Genomic DNA, 10818 nt, shown 5'->3' on the forward strand with positions numbered 1-10818 from the left:
AAACGGGACTTTACGCATTCATTTTCATAGCGATACGGAAAAATCAATATTTTCGAAAGCGATACGTAACTAGGTGACGTGTGACTGAAATTACCCGTCGTCGGTGTTCCTGAAAATTGTAACTTATTTAATCGGAAACCAGCTATTGGCTGATGCTACACACTATACGATTGGTAGAGCGGGCACTTAAGGTGGAGTCTCATGAATACCGCGCTCGGATTGGTCGTGGGGCTATCCCACCTAAGTCTGGCGGTAGGAGAAATCATCCCCATGTTTATTTTTGTTGTTAAAGTCAGTGAGCTATGAGCTTTCATTGCGTAAGCTGCGTGCTACGCAAATTTCATGTATGGTAGCGAAATACAACAATACAATCTTACAGTTAAATACAATATCCTTCAGCGAGTTTGTGCTTAAAGTGAATTTTTGTGGACTGTGAATTGTTAAAGAACTGATATTGTGCTAGTTGTTGACTGCACTTTTTGGAGATGGTTATCCTGTAAGTACCTATCCAGGTTTACCTATGCGAAAAAAATCAAAAATAAAGTAAGATAAGTAGGATAGGTACTTAGAACTAAGTGGGATAGGCATCACATGAAAGAGCTTTACCTGTACCTTCATTCTATAAACAGATTTTATTTATTATTATGCATAAGGCAAATGTCGAAAAAAATACCGCCCCCTCTATCTCCGAATTTCACCAACCAATATCTACCTACCTACCTAGAATTTTTTATATTATGAATATTTTACAGGAAAAATAAAACCAACGCTTTAATTAGCATAGCTTTTTAGATATTAACAATAAACTACTTACTATAACAAACAAAGTTAAGTAGTTTTGCAGTTCTTTAACAAAAGTGATTCTTACCGTTCTTTTTCTTTAGTGCGGAACCCTCAGTGCGCGAGTCTGATTCGCACTTAATCGGTTTTATAATAATACACTATTGGCCGCTTGTATAGATTAGGTATGATTCATGATTAGCTGTAGCATGTAGCTTCTAAAGTAATATCAAATCAATTACAAACAGGTAACCTACCTATAACCTAGGAATATTACATACTTAGATAGGTAAGTACTAAGTAAGTAGGTAGGTAGGTAAGTATACCTATTCATTTAACGAAAAGCTCTATTTCTTATTGCATACCTACCTACCTACCTCACCTCTGTCTTTTCATCTAGGTAGGTAGGTATCTACTCGTACAACTTAGGTAGATACTTAAGTAGTAGGTATACCTATAGGGTACCTAGGTATTCTGTTCAATTTGAACACTAGGTAAATAAGATACTTGCATAAAACTTCGAACCAAAAGCAAACAAAGGATATCATAAGGAGAACATAGTTTATTTAGGTACCTACTTTAAAGTTTTGTAGATCCTTTACCTAGGTCGGTAAGTATGAAAACAATAAAAGCTTGATAAGCTTGGGCCCACAGTAGCGCACGCAGTTTTGCCTAATAAGTAGGTACCTACTTACCTAGTAGGTATTTTAGAAAAACTAAGATTTTCCCGATTCTGACAATAAATTCTGAAAACGTAAAATATACACACGTAAACTTAAAGGCACACCCTCTGATGCTTTCGACTTTGTTCGCATGGATTTTTTATCCAGTGGGAACTCATTGATTTTGCGGTACAAAAATAGTCCGTCCCCGATAAGCATAATTATCTCTGTTATCAATTTCATTGAAATTGATGGTGAAGCGGATGGGTTGTGAAATGGCAATAGACAGACAGACAGACACTCATACTTACAAAATGTAGGTAGGTACACATAAATGTGCAGTGGCCTCATAATATTAGGTAAGTTGAGTATAGGCTCATAATTAGTTACAGAATCTACCTAAGTATTTAGATATTAATAACAAGTTATCAACACGCATTTTTAACTTCCTAACGTTCCTTTTATTCAAAAGCCTGTTTACTCGAGATGGTTTTTAATCTACCTAGGTATGTTTGATGAAAACCTGTTCAACAGTTTGAGGATTGTTGGCTGTTTTTTCAGTCGGTGTAGGGATCTCGCAGTCATTCAGTTGATATACTTAGGTACCTATACTTACTTATTTTAATTACCTAAGTATGTCTTAAGACACGGTCCCTGCAACTTCTTACAATGCGATATTATGCTAGCCTTGATCTGTCGGGGGTGATTTATTAATTATTTAGATACACTTTTTAAAATATGCGAAAAAAATGTTCCTGCGAACCGTATGAATCGATTTTGACAGCACTTTCACAATCAAGTCTAGGGAAGGCCTAAGCACAGTTTTACGATATTGTAATAAGTAGGTATACTTATATCGTAAAACTGTGGCCTAAGTAAGTATAGCTATAGTGTGGCTCTAGAACCTACGCTACTTTTTATTCAAGTAAGAAGATTATCCACAGAGTGATTAGGGCTACTTACCTACTTGTTATTTCGGAAAAAGTCAAAGAAACTACAGCTAGTCCTACCTATAAAACAACTTTTGTCGGAATTCCTAAACAAGTAAAAAGCTCTACATTATCTACGCTTAGAATAAAATACCCACAAATATAATCTGTGTATTGGTAGAGCGTTAACAATAGTCAAGCTGGGGTGAATTGTGGAAGGTGTTGGAGGGACGCCAATTGGGTTTAATTGAAGCCTATTGAGACCGGGGCGACCACTGCCTTTGAATACCACACAACACATAATATTATTTTATTTAAGCAGAATTTTTGTTCAACTTTATAACTAGATACGTCCTTTATGATTTTAAATATACTTAACTTATTTTAAAAAAATCACCACCTACTAAGTAGGTCTTAGGTTCGTATAACTTTTTTGGATTTTTGTAATAAAACAAGGGAAAATGCCGCGGGAACTCTGATTTTTCCGCGAGAAAAGAAGCCTACAGGTAAGTATTTGTTAATTCAGAATTAAGTTACCTCCATTCCGAATGTTAGCCAAAATGGTTCAGTTAATTTGGCGTGAAGGAATAGATAAGTACCTACCCATGTAAGAAACATCCAAAAATCCAAACTTTTACATTTATATTAATAGTTGTTAGATATTATTAGGGTATTATTATGATTAGAACCTAAAGGTGTCAATAAAGAAGGAGACATACCTAAGTACCTACCTAATTTACTAAGCTCGATAGGATCTAGATTCTAGGTTTCATTATAGATTTTCAGCAGATATGCGGTAGGCCTAGTATCCACGAAAGCGGAGAAAAACGGACTGGAGACGGATTTAGCAGACTAATAAGATTATAATTGATTTTATTGATTGTAAGATGTAGGGGAGTAATTAGATACCTAGCCTCGTGATTTTTAAAAATGTAAGTAGGTACCTACTTAGCTGAAAACCCGAGAAACCTGTCGTATCGTGGAACTCACATAGGTACGTAAAGCTTTTACCGTTGTTTCCGTTATCTGTAACTTTTACGTAGGTTACGTAGAAACTGCGTTAGTAAAGCCTAGTTATTACGTAGTTTCTATCCAAGCTAGATATTACCATAATATTACACGTACGTGATACGTCCATTGTCTTTGAAGGAAAACTTCTTGAGACGCGTTGTTGGAGGATTTTGAATAGAAGTAAAAATGCAAGGTCGCGTCACTGACATACTAATGTTACTAATAAATAAGTAGTAAGTACTCAGAGTGCCGATGGATGTAAACTAAACTAATGTTAATGGTTTAATTTACTATATTAAATCATAAACAATTAAACAAATGTAGGTGTATACCTACCTACTTAAGTAGTTAAGTTCAAATCAAGTAAAATCTTTGATTGTATTAACGTCTTACAGTTTTATTTGCGAGCTCGTTAGTAGATATCGTAACCCCCCAACTTTGAAATGATTTCTTTACAAAGCGATTTATCCAATTAAACGTCTGCCCCTTCAGAAGGCAATTCTGAAGCAATTGGCTCAACGAACTTGAGAGGGGAGCTTTCTCCTACGCTCTATCATGTACGAGTAGCTTGTAGGTTAGATATTGTAACGTACTTTTAGTTTGAAGTAGGTACCTAGTACCTAACAACATAGGTATAGACAGGTATACCTACTTATGTTTCACATTCCAAACACCGATAGGTAGGTAAGTACTAATTTTTACCAGTCAAGTAAATAAGTAGGTAGGTGAATAGGTAGAGTTAATTCATAGATATGATTCATTAAAACTAATAAAAATTAAGTTGGTAGTTGGTACGACAGTGAAAGAAATATTAAAATCGGTTCAGACGTGAACATACAGATCGAATACCTACTTAAAAACCTCCTTTTTTAAAATCGATAAAAAAAGGTGGGATTTTTCAATTTATAGCGATGGATAAGTAAGTAGGTAAGTAGACGATTGCGTACAAACGAAACTGACGGCGATGAAGTTAACTAGTGCTGCGCGCTGTAGTTTGAGAGCAGGATCTACCTACTTACCTAAAATAGATAGGGTAAAGTACCCACTTTACCCTACCTATGCCTTGAGGCTTGAATATCCTTAATAATGAAATTCGTTTATAAAGCTGCGTTTAAGTTTCAGAAGCTTTATTATATACCTACCTAGCTAATCACGAATCCGGGAAAAAATTGTGATTTCAGACAAATGAGACTGACCACCAAAATTATCTTTCAGTACCAGCCGGGCGGATATGTCAGAAGGACCAGCCACACCCGAGTGGGACATCAACGACGCGGTAGTTCCGCGGGTCACAAGCTTCGACTCCTTCGGCGAATGGTGCGACGGCCACGTGCGCAGGGTCTACCCCCCCGGGTGTGAAGAGGCCCGAAGACATGCCTCCGGTTGGGCCATGAGGAACACGAATAACCACAACGTTCACATACTGAAGAAAAGTTGCCTTGGTGTGTTGGTCTGCTCAACCAGATGCCGCTTACCAGACGGATCCCGTGTACACTTACGACCGGCAATTTGTGATAAAGCCAGAAAAAAACAGCAAGGTAATTATGTCTTATAACTTCCTAAACCACATCTTATAAACAGACTTGAGAATAATAATAATTAATAATGTTAGCTCCACACCTATCCATGAAACATCACAAGTACCCATAAGTATAAGTATTATTATAAATGCAAGTGTTTTTATTTGTTGGTTTATTGATTTGTATTTTGTCGTCCTTCAATCGCCTCGCAACGGAGCAACGAATCGACATGATTTTTTGCAAGGGTATAATACCTACTTAGTTAAAGATCTTCAGAGTGATATAGGCAACTTTTTATCTCGGAAAATCGACAAGTTCTTAATTCCACGCAGAAAAAGATGCGGGCACAGCTAGTTAAGAGTAAACATCAATATGTAACCTAACCCCTTTTCCGCAGGAAAGCCATGCCCCAATCGTCTCTGCAACGGTGGTCGCCTGGAAGTCCAGCCCTGCCGTGGTCACTGCGGCTACCCGGTCACCCACTTCTGGCGTCACACGGAACACGCTATCTTCTTCCAAGCGAAGGGCTCCCACGACCATCCGCGCCCCGAAGCCAAGGGGGCCAGCGAAGTGCGACGATCTCTCGGCGCGGGCAGGCGGGTCCGCGGTCTGGCGCTGCTCCTCGCGCGGGAGGCGGCTATCGCTGACAAAATACTGACTGTAAAACCAGAAAAGCATATGCAGCAGAAGATGAACACACACCCGCAACCTCCGCCGCTTATTCCAGATAATCAAAGAGGTGAGTTGAATATTTAAAATGACTTCTAGCTCCCGAAGAAAATATGGATACTAATTATCATCATCATCATGATGAACCTATCACCGGCTCACTACTGAGAACGGGTCTCCTTTCAGAATTAGAATTGTTTGGCTATACCTACCTACTTAGTCCTACTACTACTTACTTAGTCCATCTCGCCGGTCTAGTGTGGATAAACTTCACACACTTTTGAGAACGATGTAATAAGCAAATGATATTTAATTGCTTAAAAACACATAAGCCCGAAAAGTTAAAGGTGCCCACTGCCCAGGGTCAAACCCCCGGATGTCTTAGTCTTACCCAGTACCCACGAGACTATTAGGGCTGGATAGTAGGTATACCTATTAGTAGATACTTATGACAAAATTCAAATGGATGTTTTTTCCGCAAATCATTATTTTATCATTTTTATTCTTTTTCCAACAGTTCTTACGTGTACGTGTGGGCCATTTGAATGCAACTGCCGATGGCGATCCGAAACTGCAGCGGAACCATACGCAGCCGCCGCGTGGACGCCGACAGAACATCAATCCTACACAGCATACATCCCACCCAACCAACCGACGTCCTCACTTCCACCTGCCCAAACATACGACCCGAACGCTCTCCCAGCCGACGACATATTCCATCCAGAAGAAATCTTCCAACTCGATCAACCGATACGCCTCGATTTTCCAATGGAGGAAAACACACTAGAATCTTCCCCGACCTTCGCGGACCTAAACGGTGAAAATTCAAGGCCTGAAGATGCGTACTGGCTAGAATGGCAACGAGCCGCGGGCGGATCGGAATCTAGTGAAACCCCATCCCCCGAACTTTTCGGTACTGGATACCAACAAACAGAAGTTTATTGCGACCAACAGTCCTATATCCATCAAAATTATTACCCCGAAGAAGCGCAATACTACCCAGTGGAGAACATGAGAAATTCCTCCCCTGTGATGGAGGCACAAGATCAGCGATACTACAGGTACGGGCAGGACTGCGCGCAAAACAGCGTAGAGATGCAGACGTGGAACTACTCAGACTGTGCCTTCAGCTCGCACGAGGTGCCCGAATGCAAACAGTATTACGATGTCCAACATTCACAAGCCGTCAATGGCTTCAGTTCACTGTTATAATGTTAATCTTGTAAATTTGTACATAGTTTTTGTAAATTGTAAATACACATTTTAGTTGTTATCTCATGTTAATCAAAAAACTAAGGATTTGTGCTAAGCGATTTGTTCCTTTAAAATTAAGAGTTAGACGATTGTTGGTCGTTAGGAGACTTAATAAAACGTTTTTGGGAGTGCTCACTGATGAAATAAATAAAACATGTTTTTTTTTATAAAATGGTCTATTTATTGTATATAAAAATTACATTAAAATTGTCGATTTTACATTTTTTATTTTCTAACGATAAAATTGGTCACTACAAAATAGTCCATTAAGCGATCACACTATTGAATTGTTATTCGCAAGATGTACCTCTAATATATTATATACCACAATATTGGCGTTTTATAACAATGATCAATTATTATAATAGGTATTCGGTAAATTGTATTCTCTTTGCGACCAGCGCAATCACTCGCGGGGCTGGTGAATATAATGAATACTCTCCAATCTTGAAAATGAGATTCAACAACCCACTATTTACAGTAACAATATTATACAATCATTGACCTGAACGATCGCTGGTAACGGATCGATCTCATCACGTCTTGTCAGCTGACGATGATTCACCTCATCGTAATCATATCAGTCCGAATACCTTGTCATCCTGTCAAGTCTCATTTTAAGCGTTATAAAGCATCAACTGACCACACTGTGATGACCAATTTCCGAAATTCATATTGCTAAAGACTTTAACAACTTTGCCAGTACAAAGCAGACTTATCTAGACAAAAATTTTTGATTAACATTAAATCCTTAAAAATAGGCCCTATTTAATTAATGTTGCCATATTAAAATCATTAATTAAAGGACTGAGGAGAGCACAGCACGCACTATCACAGCGGTCGGCTGAAAGGCCGAGCTATGCCTCTAACCACATTTGCAATTCACAAGCTGGCCCTTGTGTTATCGTAAACTAGCTTAGAGACACTGGGAGCCCACGATGGGGGCCATGTTTAAGGCCACAAACTAATTTTAAAACGAAGCATGCCTCCATTATTTTCAATACAACAACATTGCCATTTATTTGCGCTTGAATTAGCGAGTACATAATTAAAATTAGTAAATCGCTACAGTAACATTATCGGACGCAAAAGTCTGTGCTTCGATCGACAAAAACAACTATACCTACTGCAAGACTGTAAAATTCGTAAGTTAACCTGAAAACTACAACTAACGTGTCGAATCTATTTAGGAGTTGAAGATTTTAAAACTGAAGCGAGATCGTTTGTTTAAGCGTTTTTATTCAGAAGCCTACACTCTTGTGAGAAGGAATCTCTTAACCAAAAATCGAAGCTCTACGATTTAACCGCTATGACTTAGGTATCAAGATAATAGACTTATAAGGTAGGACAAATCTTAAGGATCGATGCATTAACTAGTTGTAAGTATTTAGATTTTAGACACGTAAGTATTTTATAAGAACATTAATTTTTTAGCATACTCTAATTACATAAACATAACTATGAGCAGACTAATTAAATAGTGTTAACTCATATTATTATAGTGATTTTTGTGCTATAATACAATATGGTATCACCAATTATAATTATATTAGATTTAAAATGTATTTATATCTTCCATATAAAGGTGAAAATTACACGGGTCTGCGAAAATATTATTAAATATATAGCTTTATTTATGTAATTTAAGCCAAATTACAAAATTGTATACTATAGTTATAGGCTAGCTTTGCGATAATTAGAAGCTTAACGATAGTATTGTTTATTCCGCAGTTAATTAGAACGTAATGCAAAATGGTCGTTAATTCCCTATGAGCATCACAAAATAAACTACAGTAGAAAAATAAAATCTTTATTCTCTAAGTATCATTTTTGCCTCGCTTGTTTGCAATAATGCCATTTTATTAATTTTTTATACTTAATTATTATAATAAGGATAAAAATTAATAAAATGCACTTAAAATACACCGCAGACCTATGTAAATATCACTGCTTATGAAACTAAAATAAAATAAAATAATCCACAACGCAATAAGGAAATAAAACCATTATTCATAAATGAACGTCGACCGCAAAACAATCCAAATAAAGCTAAAAAGACTATGTGGCTAATTCTGTTGCACACATTCTCTGAACTAAAATGACAGGTTTAAATGTATCCCCTTCCTTTCATCCTTTCCTAAACCCCCTGCGGGAATCCATAGCAATTTGGACCTGACAATTTAATTTAGCTAAGAAATTGTATACAAGACAATTAGCCACTATATTATAATAAATTTGTACTATTAAGAAATAATCACGTAAAACAATTCGAGCAGAAGAATCTGCACCACACTGACTCCCGTCTTCCAGAAAAAACCGAATTGAAACTAAGCCAGGTACTGTATCACATTCAAGTTAGTATTTAAAAGGAAAGATGTTAAACTTTACGCCCTAAATTCATTGACACCAAAATACACGAAACTTTAAAAATATCCAATAACAGTTTCGTTTATCTATACGTAGAATATATAAATGTCAAAAAAGACAATTTTTAAATACTGAATTCCATGTCGTTAAAATCACGGAAGACTTCAATTAGGTGGAAATATTTGATAAAGGATTAAAAGATACGCAATTTTGACGGCCCTGTATGTAGACCGTTAGGCATAATAGTAAAGTCAAATTAAGTATTTTATTATAAGGTCATGCGCGCACACAACTTTCCTCTTATCCGATCTCCCATCAAATCCAAAAAAATATATAACTCATCTATTATTTATACAGTATTATATTGGTCAACTTTCCCATTAATATATAATTAATAAAATAAATTACCAATAATAATATAACATCACACAACACATTCAATATCGCAAATTGGCGTACTTCCTATCACATCTTAAACCATGATATTATTATTTATATTCACGCGTTAAGGCTAGCGTCCAATAGATCGTCGAATCTAACTGCAAAATAATAATTGACCTGCTATTTAACATCTAACCACCACAGAATATTAACACTGAGTGTTTACGTACTAGTACTACATAAAGATGCGACACTTAGTGTGACCGCCGCCAATTTATCGGCGCCTGCTAATGGCATGGCTACTGGCACTGCCGCGCTCAGCCCTTACCTTGCCACGAGTGCGAGCAGCATTAATGTGGCTTCGCTCAGATATCAGCCTTACCCTTACCCACACACACACACACACGCGAATCGTGTGCGGACAGGCCGGTATCTGATAGTAGTAGATGCAGTGTCGGGGGTGTGATATTTGTGACATATAAATCGATGTAACTGCGTCGACTGCGTAGCGCGTAATCCACACTTCCATACTAATAATATAAATGCGAAAGTGTGTCTGTCTGTCCGTCTGTCTGCTAGCTTTTCACAGCCTAACAGTTTAACCGATTTTGATGTTTGGTTCAGAGTTAGCTTACATTCCGGAAACTGACATAGCAACTTTTTATCCCTGAAAATCATAGAATTCCCATAGGATTTTTAAAAACCTAAAACCACCCGGACGAAGTCGCGGGTATCATGTAGTGAATAATATAAGAAAAGTTAATTACTGCCGGTTCGGCGACCTAGTGGACGCCAGACTTTATAGCTACTTAGACATGCTACCTCAAAGACGGGCAGCGTAACAATATTCTGCGTGTATTTAATGTAATTCGGCTTATATATAAAGTTGCATATAACAATTATATATTAACTTGTGGTTGATTGCTTCGAAAACAATAATAAAAGCTTCACACACTGCCACCTCTTAATTATTCTTGTCAATAATAATTGAATTAAGTATAATTCAAAAATATTTTGGATGTACGAAAACTGTTAAACTATCTAATTTGTAACTGTATTAATACGTTGGATACAATAAAACGTAAAAGCTATTAAAATACACGTACATTTAAACGTAAAAGGCATTAAAATACGTACATTTTTATCTCGACAGGAGTTGTGGCATAGGCAGTGTGGAAAGGACTTATATGTTAAAATAGGTTACATAGCTGTTTATGCTACATAAGGTGCGGTAACAATAAGACT

General features: G+C 37.1%; 1 protein-coding gene across 1 annotated transcript; it reads left to right on the top strand.

Moving 5' to 3' along the window:
• Positions 1-398: 398 nt before the first annotated feature.
• Positions 399-6783, top strand: LOC123866807. Its single transcript, XM_045908511.1, has 4 exons — positions 399-496; positions 4598-4920; positions 5300-5641; positions 6089-6783. The coding sequence occupies exons 1-4, from the start codon at positions 486-488 to the stop codon at positions 6781-6783; spliced, it is 1371 nt and encodes a 456-aa protein (XP_045764467.1). The 5' UTR covers positions 399-485.
• Positions 6784-10818: the final 4035 nt, after the last annotated feature.

Source organism: Maniola jurtina, chromosome 1 (assembly GCF_905333055.1).
Source record: "Maniola jurtina chromosome 1, ilManJurt1.1, whole genome shotgun sequence".
Classification (NCBI taxonomy): Eukaryota; Metazoa; Arthropoda; class Insecta; order Lepidoptera; family Nymphalidae; genus Maniola; species Maniola jurtina.

Coding starts and splice junctions, on each gene's coding strand:
- LOC123866807 (XM_045908511.1), top strand. Junction 4,921..5,299: donor AGCCAGAAAAAAACAGCAAG/GTAATTATGTCT, acceptor CCTTTTCCGCAG/GAAAGCCATGCCCCAATCGT. Junction 5,642..6,088: donor TATTCCAGATAATCAAAGAG/GTGAGTTGAATA, acceptor TTTTTCCAACAG/TTCTTACGTGTACGTGTGGG.